Below are 24,135 nucleotides of genomic sequence, written 5' to 3'. Positions count from 1 at the left end.
ATGTATGTCTGTATTCCCATTTTCTTAATTGATTTGGGTTCGTTATTTTAGACCTTTTCCTTCTCTTGTGTTTCTTGCCTAGAAAAGTTCCTTTAGCATTTGTTGTAAAGCTGGTTTGGTGGTGCTGAACTCTCTCAGCTTTTGCTTGTCTGTGAAGATTTTAATTTCTCTATCAAGTCTGAATGAGATCCTTGCTGGGCAGAGTACTCTTGGTTGCAGGTTTTTCTCCTTCATCACTTTAAATATGTCCTGCTAGTCCCTTCTGGCTTGCAGAGTATCTGCTTAAAGATCAGCTGTTACCCTTATGGGGATTCCCTTGTGTGTTATTTGTCGTTTTTCCCTTGTTGCTTTTAATATGTTTTCTTTGTATTTAATTTTTGACAGTTTATTTAGTATGTGTCTTGGCGTATTTCTCCTATGATTTATCCTGTATGGGACTCTCTGTGCTTCTTGGACTTGATTAACTATTTCATTTCTTATATTAGGGAAGTTTTCAACTATAATCGCTCAAATATTTTTTCAGTCAGTTTCTTTTTCTCTTTTTCTTCTGGAACCCCTACGATTTGAATGTTGTTGCGTTTAATGTTGTCCCAGAAGTCTCTGAGACTGTCCTCAGTTCTTTTCATTCTTTTTTCTTTATTCTGCTCTGAAGTAGTTATTTCCACTATTTTATCTTCCAGGTCACTTATCCGTTCTTCTGCCTCAGTTATTCTGCTATTGATCCCATCTAGAGTATTTTTAATTTCATTTATTGTGTTGTTCATCATTTCTTGTTTCATCTTCAGTTCTTCTAGGTTCTTGTTAAATGTTTCTTGCATTTTGTCTATTCTATTTCCAAGATTTTGGATCATCTTTACTATCATTATTCTGAATTCTTTTTCAGGTAGACTGCCTATTTCCTCTTCATTTGTTAGGTCTGGTGCATTTTTATCTTGCTCCTTCATCTGCTGTGTGTTTTTCTGTCTTCTCATTTTGCTTATCTTACTGTGTTTGGGGTCTCCTTTTTGCAGGCTGCAGGTTCATTATTCCCATCGTTTCTGGTGTCTTTCCCCAGTGGATAAAGTTTGTTCAGTGGGTTGTGTAGGCTTCTTGGTGGAGGGGAGTAGTCCCTGTGTTCTGGTGGATGAGGGTGGATCTTGTCTTTCTGGTGGGCAGGTACATGTGTTGTGTTTTGGGGTGTCTGTGGACTTATTATGTTTATAGGCTGCCTCTCTGTTAATGGGTGGGTTTGTGTTCCTGTCTTGCTAGTTGTTTGTCATAGGATGTCCAGCACTATAGCTTGCTGGTCGTTGAGTGAAGCTGGGTGCTGGTGTTGAGATGGAGATCTCTGGGAGATTTTTGCCATTTGATATTATGTGGAGCTGGGAGGTCTCTTGTGGACCAGTGTCCTGAAGTTGGCTCTCCTACCTCAGAGGCACAGCACTGACTCCTGGCTGCAGCACCAAGAGCCTTTCATCCATATGGCTCAGAATGAAAGGGAGAAAAAGTAGAAAGAAAGAAAGAAAGAGAGAGAGAGAGAGAGAGAGAGAGAGAGAGAGAGAAAGAAAGAGAAAGAAAGAAAGAAAGAAAGGAGGGAGGGAGCGAGTGGGGGAGGGAGGGAGGGAGGAAGGAGGGACGGAAGGAAGGAAAGAAAGAAGATAAAGTAAGATAAAATAAAATAAAGTTATTAAAATAAAAAATAATTATTAAGAAAAAAATTTTTTTTAAAGAAAGAAAAAACAAATAAACAAAATAACCCAAGAAAGTAAGAAACAAACAAACAAAAAACGGACTGATAGAACCCTAGGACAAACGGTCGAAGCAAAATTATACTGAAAAAATCTCACACAGAAGCATACACATACACACTCACAAAAATAGGAAAAGGGAAAAAAGTAATAAATCTTGATCTCAGTGTCCACCTCCTCAATTTGGGATGATTTGTTGTCTATTCATATATTCCACAGATGCAGGGTACATCAAGTTGATTGTGGAGCCTTTAATCCACTGCTTCTGAGGCTGCTGGCAGAGATTTCCCTTTCTCTTTTTTGTTCTCACAGCTCCCGGGGCTCAGATTCGGATATGGCCCCGCCTCTGCGTGTAGATTGTCGGAGGGCGTCTGTCCTTCACTCAGAGAGGACAGGGTTAAAGGAGCCGCTGCTTCGGGGACTCTGGCTCAGTCAGGCCACGGGGAGGGAGGAGTGTGACGTGCGGGGCGAGCCTGCGGCGGCAGAGGCTAGCGTGACGTTTCACCAGCCTGAGGGGCGCCATGCGTTCTCCCGGGGAAGTTGTCCCTGGATCACGGGACCCTGGCAGTGGCGGGGTGCACAGGCTCCCACGAAGGGGGGTGTGGATAGTGACCTGTCTTCTCACACAGGCTTCTTGGTGGCGGCAGCAGCAGCCTTAGCATCTCATGCCTGTCTCTTGGGTCCGTGCTTTTAGCCACGGCTTGCGCCCGTCTCTGGAGCTCCTTTGAGCAGTGCTCTTAATCCCTCTCCTTGCGCACCAGGAAACAAAGAGGGAATAAGAAGTCTCTTGCCTCTTAGGCCGGTCCAGACTTTTCCCTGGACTCCCTCCCGGCTATCCGTGTGCACTAACCCCTTGCAGGCTGTGTTCACGCCGCCAACCCCAGTCCTCTCCCTTCGCTTGACTGAAGCCCGAGCCTCAACTCCCAGTCCTGCCTGCCCCGGCGGTTGAGTAGACCTGCCTCTCGGGCTGGTGAGTGCTGGTTGGCACCGATCCTCTGTGCGGGAATCTCTCCGCTTTGCCCTCCACACCCCTGTTGCTGTGGTCTCCACCGCAGCTCTGAAGCTTCCCCCTCCGCCACCCGCCGTCTCCGCCTGTGAAGGGGCTTCCTAGTTAGTGTGGAAACCTTTCCTTTTTCACAGCTCCCTCCCACTGGTGCAGCTCCCGTCCCTATCCTTTTGTCTCTGTTTATTCTTTTTTCTTTTGCCCTACCCAGGTACGTGGGGACTTTCTTGCCTTTTTGGAGGTCTGAGGCCTTCTGCCAGCATTCAGTAGGTGTTCTGTAGGAGTTGTTCCACGTGTAGATGTATTTCTGGTGTATCTGTGGGGAGGAAGGGGATCTCCATGTCTTACTCTTCCTCCATCTTCCCCTCCAGCCTCAACTCAGTGGCTTTTAGTATATTCACAGAGTTGTGCAAGCATCGCTGCAATACAATTCCAGATCATTTTCACACCCTCAAAAGAAACCACAAACCCATTAGCATCAGTCCCTATTCCCACCTTCCCCCTACATTCAGTGATCCACTGATTTACTTCTTGTCTCTCTGGATTTGCCTAGTCTAGACATTTCATTTAAACAAAATCATACAATATGTGGCTTTTTGTGACTGGCTTCTTTCACTGAAAATAATGTTTTCGGAGTTATTCTATGTTGTATTGAGTATCCATCCTTTGTTTCTTTTCGTTGCCACACATTGTTCCATTGAATAGCTGTATCAGAACTGTTTAACCATTCAGCAATTGAAGAACACTTCCATTCTTTCCATTTACTGGCTATTACGAATAATGCAGTCAAGAACTTTTGTATATAATTGTTTGTTTGTATATGTTTTCAGTTCTTTTAGCAATATACCTAGGCATGGAATTGCTGAATCATGTGGTAACTCTATGTTTAACATTTTTTTAATCTTATGCTCATTTATTTTTTTTTACCGTTTGCCAAAATCCCCTTAAACTTATACCGTGTTATATGTTGATTATATCTCAGTACAACTGGAGCAAAAATAATTGGGGTAGGAACATTAGCAAAATAAAAACAAAAACAAAAGAAGAAAAAGGAAATAACTATGCACCAGGTACTGAACTCCTTCTTCTGTTTTCCTTAGATTTGACACCTTCCTCTAGTGGTCATATCATCTTGGGGCACTGGTCTCTACCTCTTTTCCCATAGATTTCTGCCCATCTGCCTATCAAGTACCATGATTAATTTGGTTTATCTTTTATTCTGTCATTTCAGCTGAATCCTTCAAGGAATTTGCCGAATTGCTCAACGAAGTAGAAAACGAGAGGATGATGATGGTAGGTCATTAACACTGGGCCTAGAACCAAGATCATCTCTGATCTTGGGAAGTTTTCTTGTCCTCATTGGTTGCAGTGACACTATATTGTTTCAGTTTCTGTCTCATCATTACCTGGGTACTGTAAAGAGAGGAAATTGATCTGGTTATTCTATCTCAAGTTCCCATCCTGAGAGTTTAGCATTAGGTAGAGGGAAATTAGTCTATTCATTTCAGTGAGATAAGATTTCAGAGGACATTAAATTCGACTGTCGAACATGTTGACAAAAATTGTGGTCTTTAGTGTTCTTAAACAAATTATTTATTTGCTTATGTGCTTTTAGAAGTAATAATGTGGGCTTTATTTATGACATATGATTGTTTTATTTAAATCTATGTGAAAACTTTTTTCCTTACATTTAAAATCTAATTTATTAATATTAATAGACTTTAATATTTAGAGCAGTTTTCATTTTACAGAAAAGTTGAGTGGAAAGTGCAGAGAGATTTCATATACAGTTGCCCTTTGAACGTCACAGGTTTGATCTGTGTGTGTCCACTTATATGTGGATGCTTTTCAATGAATACTACAGTACTACATGATCCGAGTTCAGTTGAATCTATTGTTGTGGAACCTCAGATACTGGAAGACTGACTGTAAAGTTATATGCAGACTTTTGACTGCACAGTGTGTGTGTGGGGTCAGTTCCCTTGACCCTTGCACTGTTCAAGGGTAAACTGTACTCCCTTTCTTCCCCCTCTCCTCCCCATACAGTTTCCTCTATTATCATCTTGCATGTGTGGTACATTTGTTTCAGTTAATGAACCAACATCAATGCAATATTATTAAGTCCATAGTTACATTAGGGTTCGCTCTTTATTGAATATTTTATGGGTTTTGACAAATGCTTAATGACATATATTCACCATCAAAGTTTCATCATAAAGAATATTTTCATTGCCCTAAAAATCCCCTGTGACTCCCCCTTCCTTCTCTGATATCCAAATCCCTGGCAAACACTTATCTTTTTACTGTGTTTTGCCTCTTCTAGAATATCATACAGTTGGAGTCATACAGTATATAGCCTTTTCAGATTGGCTCCTTTGACTTAGTAATATGCATTTAAAGTTCCTCTATGTCTTTTCATGGCTTGAAAGCTCATTTCTTTTTGTCATTGAATAATATATATGCATATATTATAATCTATATTCCATCATATGGATGTACCACGGTTTGTTCATCCCTACACCCATTGAAGGATATCTTGGTTACTCCCAAGTTTTGGCAATTATGAAATACCTTCCATAAACATTTGTGTGCAGATTTTTGTGTGGATGTAAATTTTCAACTCTTTTGATTAATTTCCAAGGAATCCAATTGCTAGATTGTGTGATATGTCTAGATTTGTAAGAAACTGCCAAACTGTCTTCCAAAGTGACTACCATTTTGCATTCTCACCAGCTTTGAATAAGAGTTATTGTTGCTCCACATGCTCACCAGCATTTGATGTTGGCTGTGTTTTGGATTTTACCCATTTTAATATGTGCGTGTAATGGTATATCTTTGCTGTTGTAATTTGTGTTTTCCTGATGACATTTGATTTGGAACATCTTTCCATATGCTTATTTGCCACCTGTAGATCATTTTTGGTGAGGTGTCTGTTCAGGTCTTTTGCCTATTTTTTAATTGGTTTGTTTGTTTTCTTATTGTTCAGTTTTAAGATTTCTTTGTATATTTTGGATGCCAGTCCTTTATCAGAAATGTGCATTGCAAAAAAATTTCCAGTCTGTGGCTTATCTTTTCATTTTCTTAACAATGTCTTTTGTGGAGCAGAATTTTTAAATTTTAATGAAGTCCAGCTTATCAGTTCTTTCACAGATCATGCTTTTGGGGTTGTATCTAAAAAATCAGCGCCAAACCAAAGGTCATTTAGATTTTCTCATATGTTATCTTCTAGGAGTTTTATAATTCTATGTTATACCTTTAGGTCTATGACCCCTTTTGAGCTAATTCTTGAGAAAGTGTAAGAATTGTCTCTAGATTCTTTTTTTTTTTTTCCATGGGGAAGTCTGGTTGTTTCATCACCATTTCTGAAAAGACTGTCCTTTTTCCATTGAATTACCTTTGCTTCTTTGGCAAAGACCAATGGACTATATTTGTGTGGATCTATATCTGGGCTCTCTATTCTGTTCCATTGATCTGTTTGTCTGTTTTTTCAGCAATATCACAGGATTTTTTTTACAAAATTTAAAAAAATATTGAAGTATAGTTGATTTAAATATTGTGTTAGTTTCAGGTATAACAGTAAAGTGATTCATGTATATATATATATATATATATATATATATATATTCAAATTATTTTCCATTATCAGGTATTACAAGAAGTTGAATATAGCTCCCTGTGCTATACAGTAAATCCTTGTTGCTTATCTATTATATATATAGTAGCTTGTATCTGTTAATCCTATATTCCTAATTTATCCCTCCTCCCCTCCCATTCCCCTTTGGTTACTGTAAGTTTATTTTCTATGTCTGTGAGTCTGTTTCTGTTTTGTATATAGATTCATTTGTCTTATTTTTTAGCTTCCACATGTAAGTGATATCATATGATATTTGTCTTTCTCTGTCTGACTTACTTCACTTAGTATGATAATCTCTAGGTCCATCCCTGTTGCTGCAAATGGCAATATTCCATTCCTTTTTATGGCTGAGTAATATTCCATTATGTGTATGTTTATATATAAATATATATGTGTGTGTATATTGATATGTGTGTATATATATATATATATATATATGTATGTATGTATGTATCACATCTTCTTAAGCCAATCATCTGTTGATGGGCACTTGGGTTGTTTCCATGTCTTGGCTATTGTAAATAGTGCCACTGTGAAACTTGGGGTGCATGTATCTCTTCAACTTAAAGTTTTAATTTTTTTCTGGATATATGCACAGGAGTGTGATTGCTGGATCATATGGTAGCTCTATTTTTAGTTTTTTAAGGAGCCTTCATACTGTTTTCCATGGTCACTGCACCAATTTACATTCCCACCAACAGTGTGTGAGGGTTCCCTTTTCTCCTCATCTTCTCCAGCATTTATTATTTGTAGACTTTTTAATGATGGCCATTCTGACCAGTGTGAGGTGATACCTCATTGTGGTTTTGATTTGCATTTCTCTAATAATTTGTGATGCTGAGCATCTCTTCTTGTGACTGTTGGCCATCTGTATGTCTTTGGAGAAATGTCTATTTATGTCTTTTGTTCAGTTTTTAATTTTCTTTTGGTATTAAGTTGTATGAGCTGTTTGTATAGTTTGGATGTTAACTCCTTGTCGATCACATTGTTTGCAAATATTCTCTCCTATTCCGTAGGTTGTCTTTTCATTTTGCCAATGGTTTCCTTTGCTGTGCAAAAACTTTTAAGTTTCATTAGATCCCATTTGTTTATTTTTGCTTTTATTTCTTTTGCTTTGAGAGATTGATCTAAGAAAATATCACTATGATTCATGTCCGAGAATGTTTTGCCTATGTTCTCATCTGGAAATTTTATAGTGCCATGTCATATTTAGGTCTTTAAAACACTTTGTGTTTATTTTTGTATATGGTGTGAGGGAGTGTTCTAATTTAATTGATTTACATAGCTGTCCAGCTTTCCCAACACCACTTGTTGAAGAGACTGTATTTTCTCCATTGTATATTCTTGCGTACTTTGTCATAGATTAATTGACCATATGTCTGTGGATTTATTTCTGGGCTCTCTGTTCTTTTCCATTGATACATATATCTACTTTTGTGCCAATACCATGCTGCTTTGATTACTGTAGGTTTGTAATGTTGTCTGAAGTCTGGATGGTTTATACCTCCAGCTTTGTTCTTTTTGCTCAGGATTGCTTTGGCAATTCTGGGTCTTTTGTGGGTCCATATAAATTTTAGGATTATTTGTTCTTGTTCTGTGAAAAATGTTATGGACCAATACCACACTATCTTGATTACTGTAACTTTGTAGTAAGTCTTGAAGTAGGGTATGAACTTCAGAACCTGTTTATCAATATCCACAAAACAAATTGCTGGAATTTTGATTGGAATTGCATTGAATCTATAGATGGGACAAACTGACATCTTAAAAATATTGTCTTACTATTTGTGAACATGGGTTATCTCTCCCATTTATTTAGACCTTCTTTGATTTCTTTCTTCAGAGTTTTATAGTTTCCTCATAATGATCTTATACATATTTTGTTAGATTTATTCCTAAATATTTATATTTTTTGTGAACTCTATTTTAACAGTTGAATAAGTAAACTTTTTGGTGGTCCCTGGACTTGTACCACCAGTGTCACCTGGGAAATTGTTAAAAATGAAGGTCCTTGGCCACACACCAGAGCTAGCTGAGACTTAAATGTGGAAGTACCTATGTTGGTCAATATTTATTTTTATTAGGAGCATGTGGGTCAAGTGGAAACAATGTTAAGGACAACAAAGTGGTCTATCTTCCCTTTCTCTCATTGGATGACTTTGTATTGGCAACTCAGTTTTGTTAAACCCATTTATTCCAATAGCAAGAGTTCTTTAATCTGTAATCACTCTTCCTTTTCAACGGGGTGGTACTGGCTTCTCAGAATACTGCTACCATTTCATCTCAGCTCCTAGAGAGTTAGGATTGAAGGCAGGGCCCATAAATCTGGGAAATTAGATCTTTAGGTGCTAATAGTGGCTGTGCCACTAACTTATTTGTGACTTCACACTAATCACTTTATTTCTTCTAGTCTCTCTTTCTTTATATGTAGAATGAGAAAAAATTCCCATCTTCTAAGTTTGTTGTAAGTACTCCAAATGATAAAATGAATATGGTAGTGTTTTATAATAGCAAAAAGCACTGATTATATAAATGTTTCTAGTTATCTTTTGTTGCCCCCAAGATTTGGCTTGTGGAAATTTGACTTGGGAATTTTCTTCATTTAAGAGATTTGCTTATAGTGATAGTTAAGAGAGGCCAATATGGGTAGTTTTCCCAGAGCCTGTTAGATGCCCCACTAGCTAATCCACACTCTACTAAATATTTTCTTCTGTTATAAGAGTTTGTGGACTGCTACCAATGTTGATCTCAAAGACATTCACCCCTATTTCATTCAGATACCACTAGAAATGTCAGCTGTACAACTCTTCAGCCCTAGTTGTTTCTTGATCTCTTTTACTTACCCGATTACAAAGCTCTAAAATATTGAAGAAGGATTCACCTTTTGAGATGTTTTTCTCACCATAATTGCTGGCTGTTTTCCACAGGACTGACTCATTTTCTTCTGTCTTTAATTATGTTCTGCCCTTTTGTTCCCTCAATTCTTCAGTCATGTCTTGAGTATTGGCTCCCTATTTCCTATTTAATTACAGGAATGCTGTGTAGGTTAGGCTCAATTAAGGCCTTTTACAACATGCCAGGGATCGTTCTTGACTGCACCTCTCTCATTTCCTGGAACTGTGGTAGAAGGACTCCTGTACCTCAATATGGTAGATGTTAAACAGCTTTCTATAATTTCTATAAAAAGAGGCCCAAAGAAGCTTTAGTAGAACATGAAGGAAGCTCATAGCCCTAGCATGTGACAACTGTAGGTGTCTAGTCATTCTCATAGTGAATTTTAAATTGTTGAAGAAACTATGGAGGGAATAAATGAAGAGGAGCATCCCCACTTTTATTTCTTAAAAAGTACAGTGGGGGAGGTTGTAGTACCTCTGAAAGTGGCCTTTAAATGTCTGGGTAACAGACTTTCTCTATGATTAATGATAAGAGGCTTGCCTAGATTCCTTTCTAACTCTGAAGGGGACTCTGTTGGCAATGGCAAGGTCTTTCTTTGAGGACTGCCAAGAATGACCTAAAACAGTGTACCCTCAATGCCTTCTTTTGGTAATTGGTTAACCATCAAAGATTCCTGAGCAATTCTTCACTAATAGATTGAATGCCATCTCTATTTTAGTAAGTGGCCTATCTAGTTTGGTTTTATTCAATCAGAACCAGATTTTAGATAAACTCACTAATGTGTTTAGAATGTCACTTATGCTGGGGCTTCTACTGTGATATAGTAGGCAGGAGCTTTTGTCCTAGAGAGCTCACAAAATGAATGCAGTGATAAGAAAGGGAGTAAAGACCAAGTTTACTTAAAAGGGCTTTTCTGAGTAATTGTTAGATTTCTAAGGAATCTAAAGGTAAAGCTGAATGGGAAAGAAAAAAGAGCCAATCCTCAGTGCGACATTTTCCTACATTTCTAGCTCTATGTTCTGGCAGAAATTAGTATAATAACCAATGAATGTTAAAGAGAGGAAAAGGTTCAGAGAATCTATTTGTGTTGTAGGAGACATGGAACAGTATTTCCAATGCAATTAAGGAAAACTCTCGACTCCAATTTAAGTGAACCATGTGCTACTTTTCTAGACTGGGACAGGGCCAAACGTAAAAATAGTAGCCCTATGAACTCTGTGAGAAGTTACTGGCACACTTACTTATGCAAGAAAATCCCCTGTGGAACATGAAAAACTGGCACCTGTACCATCCTTGGGGTGCCTGCATATGCAAGGGCTCAGCTGAATATCCATACAGAGGCTTGACACATATTACTCTCTTTAGAAGTGGCATGTTCACTTCTTATTCAAAGACAAACTTCCTCAAGGTTTCCCAATTGGCTACTTTTGTGTTATCTTCGTGAAACTGGAAATAGTTTTTCTAATTATCTATTGCTACATAACACCCTATTCCAAAACATGGTGACTTAAACTATTTAATTTTATCTCATGATTTTGTGGGTCAGGAATTCATGCAGGGGTCAGCTCAGAGATTCTTCTGCTCTATGTGGTGGTATTCACCTTGGAGGTGGGGTGATATGGAGGGTCCAAAATAGCTTCACTCACATATCCGGCACCTTAGTGAGATGACTGCAAGGCTGGGCTCAGCGGGTCTTTTGACAAGAATGTCTACATTTGGTCTCTCTAGCTTGGTAGTCCCAGGGTAGTCCAACTTTTTATATTGTGCCTCAGGGCTCATGAGGAGTGTTCCAAGGGAACCAGGTGGAAGTTACTGGCCTTTTATGACCTAGCCTGGGATGTCATGTAGTATCCCTTCTGCTGTACTGTGTTTGTTCAAAGCAGTAACAAACCTACTCATATTCAAGGTAGAGGGGATGGAGACCTTCCTTCTCAATGTGAGGAGTATCATAGAATTTGTGTCCATGTTTTAAAACTTCCACAATAGTAAAGAAGAAAAATTATTCCCTGTATGTAATCTATGACACCAATAACTTAGTTTATTTCCAGGTGGGTACACAAAGTTGATAGCACATAATTCACAATCCATGGAAATGTAGAGTGTATTGGGCAAAGGAGACAGGCTGGTACTTTTAGTAAGAGAATTATTGTTTTCAATCAAGGATAGTCACTGGTGTCTATTTTTGATATCATGGAGCTTTGATTGGGTGAGAGTTTGCCCATTTAGTTGAATGTTGAATCATACCTGGATAGAAAATAAGAGGTCCAAAGTGCCTGTAGGACTTGGATACAATATGTATTAATGCCTCAATTCGTGTTGCTTTTTGTTGGTAGTTTAAAAATTGCTTCTTACTCTGGAGAATACAGAACTGGTCAAAACTGGCTTTCTACTCTCTATTCTATTTTTGTTATAAAGACATATCTTGTCTTACTGACACTTTGTCTCTTCTGATAACGAAGCCAGTACCTCATTTTCTTGTCTTGTAATGGATCAAAATTAAATTGCAGCTAATTTGCACCTCTGAAGAAACAAACCCCACTTGTTGCGTTGGATAGATGAAATCTCCCAAGAGGTTTACATGAAGACAAAGCTTTGTATGTCTCTACCTGCCCACTGTGCAAGGGATTCAATTTGGATATGATGTTTTTATATTTTCAACACCATATTAATGCCAATATTTTTAGTACCTGGACAGGCTGTTCCTGTCAGGTTCTGAACTTACAGTTAGGTTGTTAGAAGGCCTGATCCAGTATTCTCTGTGATGCTGTAATACACTCCTAGTTCTGAGGGAAATGTTCTGGTTTTATGACACACCAGGGCAGGGCTGGAAACGATTTATACTGGGATTTTTCCTGATGCTATTCCTGCTAACTCATTTGCTTCCCATGAAATGATTTGCACTTGGTGCAATTGGCCTTTTCATGTATTTTCCCTTCCTTTTCTCTTCTCTTTTCCACATATACTTCAGGCTTCCTGTGTCTGTTTCTGGGCATGACCCTGGATATTTATCGATTAAAAACTCAGATCAGACTACCAGTAAAGTTACAGAGAAATGCCCCTAATATTCCTTCTTTCATTTCCTCTCACAGCATTTGATTTTTTTTAAGGAGGAAAAGTTTACTTTTTCAAATTAAAACTTGATTCCACACCTCTCCAACTTTGGTATTAATGTTATCTCTGATTTTCACAGATTTTGATTTCCATGTACAGTTATATTAATTCCCAGACACATCATAAATATTGAAAGATTTGAAAGCATCAACTTAATCCCAATTTGCCATTATATTTTTAATGCAAGAATAAAGTTTTGGTGAGTAGTTAAGGAAATGAATCCAAATGTCTAATTATACCAATAGCTCCAACTTAAAACAAATTAAAAAGCTAGAACAGTGCTTTTAAAACTTGAGTGTACACACAAATTACCTAGGGCCCTTGTTAAAAGAAGGATTCTTATTTGATAGGTCTGGGGTGGAGGCTGAGATTCTGCATTTCTAACAAGATCCCAGGTGATGCTGCTGCTGCTGGTTAGTGGGCCATATTTTGAGTAGCAAGGACCCAGAAGAGTTTTTGAAACCTTTGTTAATTTAAGCGAAATGTTCACTTTAACATTTCTTCATAAACCAGTTTGCATAAAGCTAGGTCAGTTACTCAACTGCTCCAGGGTTAGGGAGTAATTCCCTCATTAAATCCAAGATGTCATTGATTGTTAGATGAGTCATTATTTTATGTGCTGCTAAGAAGGGAAAACACTGACAAACTATGATGCATGGTGATTTCAGAAATGTTAAAATAGGAATCTTAGAATTCAAGAAATCGGGTGGTTTCTCTGACTCCTTCCCAGTTTCCACAATGAGTGTTTACTCTGTGCTAGGTACTTTGTCTACAAGATAGGTGCTGTGATGATCCTATTTGACAAAGGTTTGGAGTGGCAAATTACCTTAAGTGTCACAGCTGGAATTTGAACCCTGGTCTCTATGACTGGAGAACCCACACTCTCATCTTCTCCCCCACAGGAAGGGCTCTTGTCCTTGAGAAAAATGCTCCCCTGTGCTATCTCCCATGGTATTCACTTAAGGTAATCGTCAAAGCATTTGATTTTAAAAGACCAATATGGGAAACACAGTAACAAAACTCAACAAACCAGCAAACTAGTTAACGTTTTGCAGGATGGTGTATTACAAGGAAATACCCTAGTAACAATGAATGTTGAATCTGAACCTTGCTAATCTACAAGTTATTTTGCGTGTTCTTTCTTTTTCTCTAGGTACACAATGCTAGTGATTTGCTGATCAAACCCCTGGAAAATTTCCGGAAGGAACAAATAGGCTTCACAAAGGTACATTTTCTCTACATGTATAAGATACTTTTTTATAGCAGTTGAGTAGTTGTTTGGGCTACCACCCTTCACTCTTCAGGGGCGAGGAGGATTCGTCTCTATAGGAAAACTCATTATCAAAAAATGTGAGACAATCTGGATTTGGCTCCTGACTGTGCTTCCAACTAGCTCTATAACTGTGGACAAGACATTTCTTTTGGAGTTTCAGTTTCTCCATATGGAAAATGGGGAGCTTGATAAATAGCTATTATTTAAAGGTGACTTACCATGTGATGAGCCCCGGGCTAGGTGTTTTACGTTCATTCTCTAATCAAAACAACCCTGTGAGGTTCTGGTATTATCCGCATTTTACAAATCATGCAACTGAGGTTTGAACTAGATAAAGAACATGATCAAAGTTATAGCTATATAGTTAGTAATTAACAGTTGACAAGATTTAAACCTGAGAATCTATTTAGCTTCAAATCCCACATTCTTCCATTAAACTATAGTCTAGATCTATGCTGTCCAATATGGTAGCCACAAGCTATATAAAGAAAATAAAATTAACAACTCAGTTTCTCAGTCATGCTGGTCGCATTTCAAATGCTCAGTGAGTCACATGTGGCTAGTGGCTACTGTATTGGACAGGGCAGCATTGTACCAGATAATGTCAGTTCCCATGGATCTCTCTGATTCCCCAGTGTCTCATGAAGGGGTATGAATAATTGTCAAGTTTATTCTTTACAACTAGGTGTAGGCCTATCTTGTAAGCTCCAGTATGTATGTAACATGTGACCAAGACAGCCTATCAGAACTAAATGTAGATTCTTGACCAAGCATCTGGCCCTTTTAGGACTAAGAACACACTGCACAGTGGTTATCATATGGAATACTTTGACAAGCATTTTGGATGAGGCTATGAAAGTAGCAAGTTATGAGAAGAAAGAGCAGACTAGTGGATGTGCTTTCCATTGCCTGGTATCATCAGTCAGGTTGACATGGCATTATGTGAGTAACTGGCATTCAAGCAAAGTGAGTTCTCTGGATAGGCCAGCAATTCTGGATTCCACTCAGTCCATCATTGAATACTTAATTGGGAAAATGTATAATTGAAGGAAAAAAGAGCCTTTAAAACCACAAGTGTGGTATGAAAATAATTAGCTACTTGTTAAGTGCCATGACAGTTGTTAACATAACACTGATTAAGTGGATGAAGAAGGACAGATGATGGGAAAACCCTTACATCTGGTTTTCTTTCATTCCCGGTGAGAATAGGAAAAATGAAAGTAAGAATATGCTGCAGTGGTTGACTTCATGTCATCTAAGGGAAAGGAAAAAATTTTCTGTTATGTAATTCCTATGTCCCATGCCTGGGCTGGGGATTTTACATATTCAGTCTTCCTTAATTCTTACAGTAAACCTGTGAGGTAGTATGTACATTATTCACTATCCCAATGAAGAAACTGAGTCTCAGAAAGGTGAAATTCCTGTTAGTCTTTTTTTTTTTAAAGTGGCTACATACAATGTAATATTCCATTAACTAGCTGTGCCATAACCCATTTATGCATTTCTCAATTGTTGGTCATTTAGGTTTTTTCTGATTTTTTTTTACTATCATAAAAATCATTGTAATGAACATCCTTTTACATACAGATTTTGAAACTTGTCTAATCATCTCCTTAAGATACATTCCTGAAGTGATATTGATGGATCACATGCATGTTTCTATTTTTGTTTTCAAAATGCACCGTTAAAAAATTTTTTTTTATACAGCAGGTTCTTATTAGCTATTTCATACATGTTAGTATATGTATGTCAATCCCAATCTCCCAATTCATCCCCCTACATTCCCCCCTTGGTTTCCATACATTTGTTCTCTACATCTGTGTCTCTATTTCTGCCTTGCAATGTGGTTCATCTGTACCATTTCTCTAGATTCCATATATATGAGTTAATGTACGATATTTGTTTTTCTCCTTCTGAATTACTTCACTCTGTATGACTCTAGCTCCATCCACGTCTCTACAAATGACCCAATTTCGTTCCTATTTGTGGCTGAGTAATATTCCATTGTATATATTTACCAAAACTTCCTTATCCATTCATCTGTCAATGGGCATTTAGGTTGCTTCCATGACCTGGCTATTGTAAATAGTGCTGCAATGAACATTGGGGTGCATGTGTCTTTTTGAATTGTGGTTTTCTTGGGGTATATGCCCAGTAGTAGAATTGCTGGGTCATATGGTAATTCTGTTTTTAGTTTTTCAAGGAACCTCCATACTGTTCTCCATAGGGGCTATATCAATTTACTTTCCCACCACCAATGCAAGAGGGTTCCCTTCACACCCTCTCCAGCATTTGTTGTCTATAGATTTTCTGGTGATGCCCATTCTAACTGGCGTGAGGTGATACCTCATTGTACTTTTGATTTGCATTTCTCTAATAATTAGTGACGTTGAGCAGCTTTTCATGTACCTCTTGGCCATCTGTATGTTTTCTTTGGACAAATGTCTATTTAGATCTTATATCCATTTTTTGATTGGGTTGTGTGTTTCTTTACTATTGAGCTGCGTGAACTGTTTATATATTTTGGAGATTAATCCTTTGTTGATTTGTTTGCAAATATTATCTCCCATTCTGAAGGTTGTCTTTTTGCCTTGTTTATAGTTTCCATTGCTGTGCAAAAGCTTTTAAGTTTCATTAGGTCCCATTTGTTTATATTTGTTTTTATTTCCATTACTCCAGGAGGTGGGTCAAAAAAGATCTTGCTGTGATTTATGTCCAAGAGTGTTCTTCCTGTGTTTTCCTCTACGAGTTTTAAAGTGTCCAGTCTTATATTTAGGTCTTTAATCCATTTTGAGTTTATTTTTGTGTATGGTGTTAGGGAGTGTTCGAACTTAATTCTTTTCCATGTAGCTGTCCATTTTCCCAGCACCATTTATTGAAGAGACTGTCTTTTCTCCATTGTACATACTTGCCACCTTTGTCATAGATTATTTGACCATAGGTTTGTGGGTTTATCTCTGGGCTTTCTATCTTGTTCCATTGATCTATATTTCTATGTTTGTGCCAGTACCATATTGTCTTGATTACCATAGCTTTGTAGTATAGTCTGAAGTCAGGGAGCCTGATTCCTCCAGCTCCGTTTTTTTCCCTAAAGATTGCTTTGGCTATTCGTGGTCTTTTGTGTCTCCATATAAATTTTAAGATTTTTTTTTCTAGTTCTGTAAAAAAATGCCATTGGTAATTTGATAGGGATTGCATTGAATCTGGAGATTGCTTTGGGTAGTATAGTCATTTCTCAATATTGATTCTTCCAATCCAAGAACATGGTATTTCTCTCCATCTGTTTGTGTCATCTTTGATTTCTTTCATCAGTATCGTATAGTTTTCTGAGTGCAGGTCTTTTACCTCTTTAGGTATGTTTATTCCTAGGTATTTTATTCTTTTTGTTGCAATAGTGAATGGGATTGTTTCCTTAATGTCTCTTTCTGACCTTTTGTTGTTAGTGTATAGGAATGCAAGAGATTTCTGTGTATTAATTTTGTATCCTGCAACTTTACCAAATGCACTGATTAGCTCTAGTAGTTTTCTGGTGGCATCTTTAGGATTCTGTATGTATAGTGTCATGTCATCTCCAGTGACAGTTTTACTTCTTCTTTTCCAATTTGGATTCCTTTTATTTATCTTTTTTCTCTGACTGCTGTGGCTAAGACTTCCAAAACTATGTTGAATAATGGTCACAAGAGTGGATATCCTTGTCTTGTTCCTGATCTTAGAGGAAACACTTTCAGTTTTTCACCGTTGAGAATGATACTTGCTGTGGGTTTGTCGTATATGGCCTTTGTTATGTTGAGGTAGGCTTCCTTTATGCCCACTTTCTGGAGAGCTTTTATCATAAATGGGTGTTGAATGTTTTCAAAAGCTTTTTCTGCATATATTGAGATTATCATATGTTTTTTATGCTTCAATTTGTTATTATGGTGTATCACATTGATTGATTAGCGTATACTGAAGAATTCTTGCATCCCTGGGATAAATCCCAATTGAAATTGGTGTATGACCCTGTTTGCTAGTGTTTTGTTGAGGATTTTTGCATCTATATTCATCAGTGGTACTGGTCTGTAATTTTTTCTTTTTTGCTGTATCTCTGTCTGGTTTTGGTATTAGGGGGATGGTGGCCTCGTAGAATCAGTTTGGGAGTGTTCCTTCCTCCGCAATTTTTTGGAAGAGTTTGAGAAGGATGGGTGTTAGCTCTTCTCTAAATGTTTGATATAATTCACCTGTGAAGCCATCTGTTCCCGGACTTTTGTTGGTTGGAAGAGTTTTAATCACAGTTTCAGTTTCGCTACTTGTGATTGGTCTGTTCATATTTTCTATTTCTTCCTGGTTCAGTCTTGGAAGGTTATATCTTTCTAAGAATTTTTCTGTTTCTTCCAGGTTGTCCATTTTATTGGAGTAGACTTGCTTGTAGTAGTCTCTTATGATGCTTTTGTATTTCTGTGGTGTCTGTTGTAACTCCTACTTATTCATTTCTAATTTTATTGATTTGAGTCCTCTCCTTGTTTTTCTTGATGAGTCTGGCTAAAGGTTTATCAATTTTGTCTACCTTCTGAAAAAAAACAGCTTTTAGTTTTATTGGTCTTTGCTATTGTTTTCTTTGTTTCTATTTCATTTGTTTCTGCTGTGATCTTTATGATTTCTTTCTTTCTACTAACATTGGGTTTTGTTTGTTCTTCTTTCTCTAGTTCATTTAGGTGTAAGGTTAGATTGTTTGAGATTTTTTTTTCTTTCTTGAGGTAGGATTTTTTTGCTATCAACTTCCCTCTTAGAACTGCTTTTGCTGCATCCCGTAGGTTTTGGATCATCGTGTTTTCATTGTCCTTTGTCTCTATGTATATTTTGATTTCTTCAGTGATCTCTTGGTTATTTAGTAACATATTGTTTAGCCTCTATGTGTTTGTGTTTTTTATGTTTTTTTCCCTGTGATTGATTTCTAACCTCATAGAGTTGTGGTCAGAAAAGATGCTTGATACAATTTCAATTTTCTTAAATTTACCGAGGCTTGATTAGTGACCCAAGATGTGATTAATCCTGGATAATGTTCTGTGTGCACCTGAGAAGAAAGTGTAATCTGCTGTTTTCAGATGGAATGTCCTATAAGTATCAATTAAATAATCTGGTCTATTTTGTAATTTAAAGCTTGTGTTTCCTTATTAATTTTCTTTCTGGATGATCTGTCCATTGGTGTAAGTGAGGTGTTAAAAGTGCCCTAGTATTCTTGTGTTACTGTCGATTTCCTCTTTCATAGCTGTTAGCATTTGCCTTATGTATTGAGGTGCTCCTACGTTGGGTGCATATATATTTATAATTGTTATATCTTCTTCTTGTATTGATCCCTTGATCATTATGTAGTGTCCTTCCTTATCTATTGTAACATTCTTTATTTTAAAGTCTCTTTTATCTGGTATGATTATTGCTATTCCAGCTTTCTTGTGATATCCATTTGCACAGAATCTTTTTCCATCCCCTCACTTTCAGTCTGTATGTGTCCCTAGGTCTGAAGTGGGTCTCTTGTAGACAGCATATATACAGGTCTTGTTTTTGTATCCATTCAGCCAGTCTGTGTCTTTTGGTTGGCACATTTAATCCACTTACATTTAAGGTAATTATCGATATGTATGTTCCTATTGCCTTTTTGTTAATTGTTCTGGGTTTGTTTTTGTAGGTCCTTTTCTTCTCTTGTGTTTCCCTCTTGGAGAAGTTCCTGTAGCATTTGTTTTAGACCTGGTTTGGTGGTGCTGAATTCTCTTAGCTTTTGTTTGTCTGTAAAGCTTTTGATTTCTCTCTCGAATCTGAATGAGATCCTTGCCAGGTAGAACAATCTTAGCTGTAGGTTCTTCCCTTTCATCACTTTAAATATATCATGCCATTCCCTTCTGGCTTTTAGAGTTTCTGCTGAGAAATGAACTGTTAACCTTATGGGAGTTCCCTTGTATATTATTTGTCATTTTTCCCTTTTTCTTTGTCAAGTTTTGTCAATTTGATTACTATGTTTCTCGGTGTGTTTCTCTTTGGGTTTTTCCTGCCTGGGACTCTCTACGTTTCCTGCACTTGGGTGGCTATTTCCTTTCCCATGTTAGGGAAGTTTTTGATTATAATGTCTTCAAATATTTTCTCACGTCCTTTCTCCCTGGCTTCTCCTTCTGGGACCCCTATAATGTAAATGTTGGTGCATTTAATGTTGCCCCAGTGGTCTCTTATGCTGTCTTTATTTATTTTTATTCTTTTTTCTTTATTCTGTTCCATGGCATGAATTCCACCATTCTGCCTTCCAGGTCACTTATCCATTCTTCTGCTTCTGTTATTCTGCTATGGATTCTTTCTAGTCTATTTTTCTTTTCAGTTATTGTATTGTTCGTCTCTGTTTGTTTGTTCTTTACTTCTTCTAGGTCTTTTTTAAACATTTCTTGCATCTTCTCGATCTTTGCCTCCATTCTATTTTCAAGGTCCTGGATCATGTTCACTATCATTATTCTGCATTCTTTTTCTGGAAGGTTGCCTATCTCCATTTCATTTAGTTTTTCTGGGATTTTATCATGTTCCCTCATCTGGTACATAGCCTTTTGACTTTTCATTTTGGCTATCTTTCTGTGAATGTTGTTTTCGTTACACAGGCTGCAGGATTGTAGTTCTTCTTGCCTCTGCTGTCTTCCCTCTGGTAGATGAGGCTATCTAAGAGGCTTGTGCAGCTTCCTGATGGGAGGGACTGGTGGTGGGTAGAGCTGGGTGTTACTCTGCTGGGCAGAGCTCAGTAAAACTTTAATCTACTTGTCTGCTGATGGGTGAGGCTGGGTTCCCTCCCTGTTGGTTGTTTCGCCTGAGACAGCCCAGCACTGGAGGCTACAGGCTCCCTGGTAGGGCCATTGGCTGACTCGGTGAGGGCTCACACCAAGGAGCACCCCCAGAACCCCTGTTGCCAGTTTCCCGTCCCTGTGGTGAACCGCAGCAATCCCCCGCCTCTGCAGGAGAACCGACAACACTAGCAGGTTGTTCTGGTTCAGTCTTCTGCTTCTTCCCTCTGGGTCCTGATGCACACACTACTTTGTGTGTGCCCTCCAAGAGTTGAGTCTCTGTTTCCCCCAGTCCTGTTGAAGTCCTGCAATCAAGTCCCACTAACCTTCAAAGTCTGATTCTCTGGTAATTCCTCCTCCCGTTGCCTGACCCCCAGGTTTGCAAGGCTGATGTGGGGCTCAGAACCTTCACTCCAGTGGGTGGACTTCTGTGGTTTAATTGTTTTCCGGTTTGTGAGTCACCTACCCAGCAATTATGGGATTTGATTCTGTTGTGATTGCGCCCCTCCTACCATCTCACTGTGGCTTCTCCTTTGTCTTTGGATGGGGATATCTTTTTTGGTGAGTTCCAGTGTCTTCCTGTCAATGATTGTTCAGCAGTTAGTTGTGATTCAGGTGCTCTTCCAAGAGGGAGTGAGCGCCTGTCCTTCTACTCCACCATCTTGAACCAATCCCTCTTCCTATTGGTCTTTTTTCCTACTTCTCTAACAGTGGGACCATCCTGCACACCTATAAGGAAGGTAAACAGCTCAGTGTGAGAGTAGTTTTCAAGAAACTGTCTAGAATTCTCCCAGTTGTGAAATTTAAGGTAGTAGAAAAAGCACTGAGCTATGTACTAGAAACTGTAACTTCCAGTCTACCCCTGTATGTTATCAATTTATGGCCTCTTAGCTCCAACCATCTTCAATACCTGTTCTGTTAAAATGGACAGAAATCCTTTAAGCATCTCTCTTTTACTATAAGAAAGATATTAAGCATTCTCAGTAGAGGGTGCTGGAGGGATATTGTAGGAGGAGGGATTGTCCTGTAGTTTCTAGCTGCTACATAGGTGGGTTGGTAGAGAGGGAGTGAGATATCCAGTGGGGCTCTGATCCAGCCATACACCCACAATACAGGGTCCCTCAATGACCTTGAAACCTCCACCTGGCCTGGTGATAACCTTTCTATAGGTCTTTCAATATATGTCTGTCCCTGAAGGCTTTTCCACTCATGCTATCCTTGAGCTTCCTTCTGTAGGACCCCCACATAGACTACCTGCTGACTGAAGGTTTATAACAGAGGTGCTGCTCTCTGCTTCCTCTGCCAGCCACCATTACCGTCTGCTTGTGCTCTGGAAGGTTCCTACTGGCCCTGTGAAACTTTCCTGAAACCTAGAGTGTTCCCATCCTCTCTATCTGCTTCACTGGTTGCTGATTCTCTGCTTCCCACCCGCCCTCTGGACTTGCCTCCTGCTTACTTAGTGACTGTGGACTACCAGGCCAAAACAGCAAACTTCTCTGCTGTTCAGTGACTTCGATTATACCTTTTCCAATGAGATCTGAACCCCTTCCACATTTGTCCTTCTTTGAGTACCTTCCTTCAGCCTTAGGGTACCATATATAGTTTCCTTATATCTTATGGTTAGTTTATTTTAGTTTAATAATTTTGTAGTTCAGTAATTCTTTATACTGGTTTCTACCTCTTGACTAGGCCTAGACTGATGCCCCCAGACTGATACACTGCTGCTAGCTGGATCTGTGATTTTACTGGTATGTGCTTTGTTAGACCCTTACAAATATAATTATATGTTTTCACCTGAAGCCCCGGACAACCCTGTAAAGTACAGGTTATTATCCCTTGTTTAGAGATGAGGAAACTAAGGTTCAGTGACCTGTGGCGTCTAAGGTCACTCGACAAGGAAGTGACAGAGCTTGTATATGAATTCAGTTCTCCTGGTTGTAAGTCTATGTCTCCTTTCAGTGTATGAGAGATAGCACTTCTCCCTGGGCCTCCGTTTTCTCATATGTACATAAAGAACAATGGGCAAATAACTCATAATCTAATATTCTGTTTGAGATTCTAAAGGTAATTAACTAAACGTGCATCTATTGAGATGTACAAATTAGCTAGTCAGAATTTGGTGAGCCACAAATTAAAATATGCAGTCGATTTTTAAAAATAAAATTTTATTGGAGTATAATTTACAATGCTGTGTTACTTTCTGCTATATAGTGAAATGAATCAGTTATATATATACATATATCCACTCTTTTTTAGATTCTTTTCCCATATAGCTCATTAGAGAGTATTGAGTAGAGTTTCCTGTGCTATACAGTACATCCTTATTAGTTATCTATTTTATGTACACTAGTGTGCATATTGTCAATCTCAATCCTAATTTGTCCCTCTCCCTCTTTCACCGGTGATAACCCTATGATTGTTTTCTACATCTGTAACTCTATTTCTGTTTTGTAAAGAAGTTCATTTGTACCATTTTTTTAAATTCCACATATAAGAAATATCATGTATTTGTCCTTCTCTGTCTGACTTACTTCTCAATATGACAGTCTCTGGGTCCATCTATGTTGCTGCAAATGGCATTATTTTGTGTTTTTTTTTTTTTTTTTACAGCTGAGTTATATTCCATAGTATAAATGTACCACATCTTCTTTATCCATTTCTCTGTCAACATTTAGGTTGCTTCCATGTCCTGGCTATTGTATATAGTTCTGCAGTGAACATCACAGTGCATGCATCTTTTCGAATTATGGTTTTCTCCGTGGATTTGCCTCGGAGTGGGATTGCTGGGTCGTATGGTAATTCTATTTTTAGTTTTTTAAGGAACCTCCATAATGTTCACCATAGTGGCTGTACCAATTTACAACCCCGCCAACAGTGCAAGAGGGTTCCCTTTTCTCCGCACCCTCTCCAGCATTTATTGTTAGTAGATTTTTTGATGACCGTTCTGGCCATTGTGTGGTGATACCTCACTGTAGATTTTATTTGCATTTCTCTAGTAATTAGTGATGTTGAGCATTTTTCATATGCCATCTGTATGTCTTCTTTGGAGAAATGTCTAATTAGTTCTCTGGCCCATTTTTTGGTGTGTGTTATTGTTTTTTTGATATTGAGCTGCATGAGCTATTTGTATATTTTGGAGATTAATCCCTTCTCAGACGCTTCATTGGCAAATATTTTCTCCCATTCTGTGGGTTGTCTTTTTGTTTTGTTCATGTTTTCCTATTCTGTGCAAAATCTTTTGATTTTAATTAGGTCCCATTTGTTTATTTTTGTTTTTAATTTCATTATTCTATGAGGTGGGTCAAAAGATCTTGATGATTTATGTCATAGAGCAGGGGTCCCCAACCCCCGGGCCATGGAGCAGAAGCTAGGTTTATTCCTAGGTATTTTATTATTTTTGTTACAATGGTAAATGGGATTGTTTCCTTAATTTATTTTTCTGATATTTCCTTGTTAGTGTATAGGATTGCAAGAGATTTCTGTGTATTAATTTTGTATCCTGCAGCTTTACTAAATTCATTGATGAGCTTTAGTAGTTTTCTGTTGGAATCTTTAGGATTTTCTATATATAGTATAATGTCATCTGCAAACAGTGACAGTTTTACTTCTTCTTTGTCAATTTGGATTCCTTTTATTTCCTTTTCTTCTCTGATTGCCATGGCTAGGGCTTCCAAAACTATGTTGAATAATAGTGGCGAAAGTGG

The 24,135-nt window shown here is 38.1% G+C and overlaps 1 protein-coding gene across 1 annotated transcript in view; it reads left to right on the top strand.

The window, feature by feature from the left end:
• OPHN1 (oligophrenin 1) overlaps positions 1-24,135 on the top strand; it is a 606,300-nt gene that overhangs the window by 255,475 nt on the left and 326,690 nt on the right. The window contains exons 4-5 of the mRNA XM_029240840.1: positions 3,962-4,023; positions 13,524-13,595. Of these exons, the coding sequence (XP_029096673.1) occupies positions 3,962-4,023; positions 13,524-13,595 (134 nt within the window). The remainder of the gene's footprint in view (positions 1-3,961; positions 4,024-13,523; positions 13,596-24,135) is intronic.

The sequence above is a fragment of the Monodon monoceros genome, unplaced genomic scaffold (genome assembly GCF_005190385.1).
Source record: "Monodon monoceros isolate NGI ecotype Baffin Bay Population unplaced genomic scaffold, NGI_Narwhal_1 Super_Scaffold_22, whole genome shotgun sequence".
Taxonomy (NCBI): Eukaryota; Metazoa; Chordata; class Mammalia; order Artiodactyla; family Monodontidae; genus Monodon; species Monodon monoceros.
This window is presented reverse-complemented; position numbering and strand designations above follow the sequence as displayed.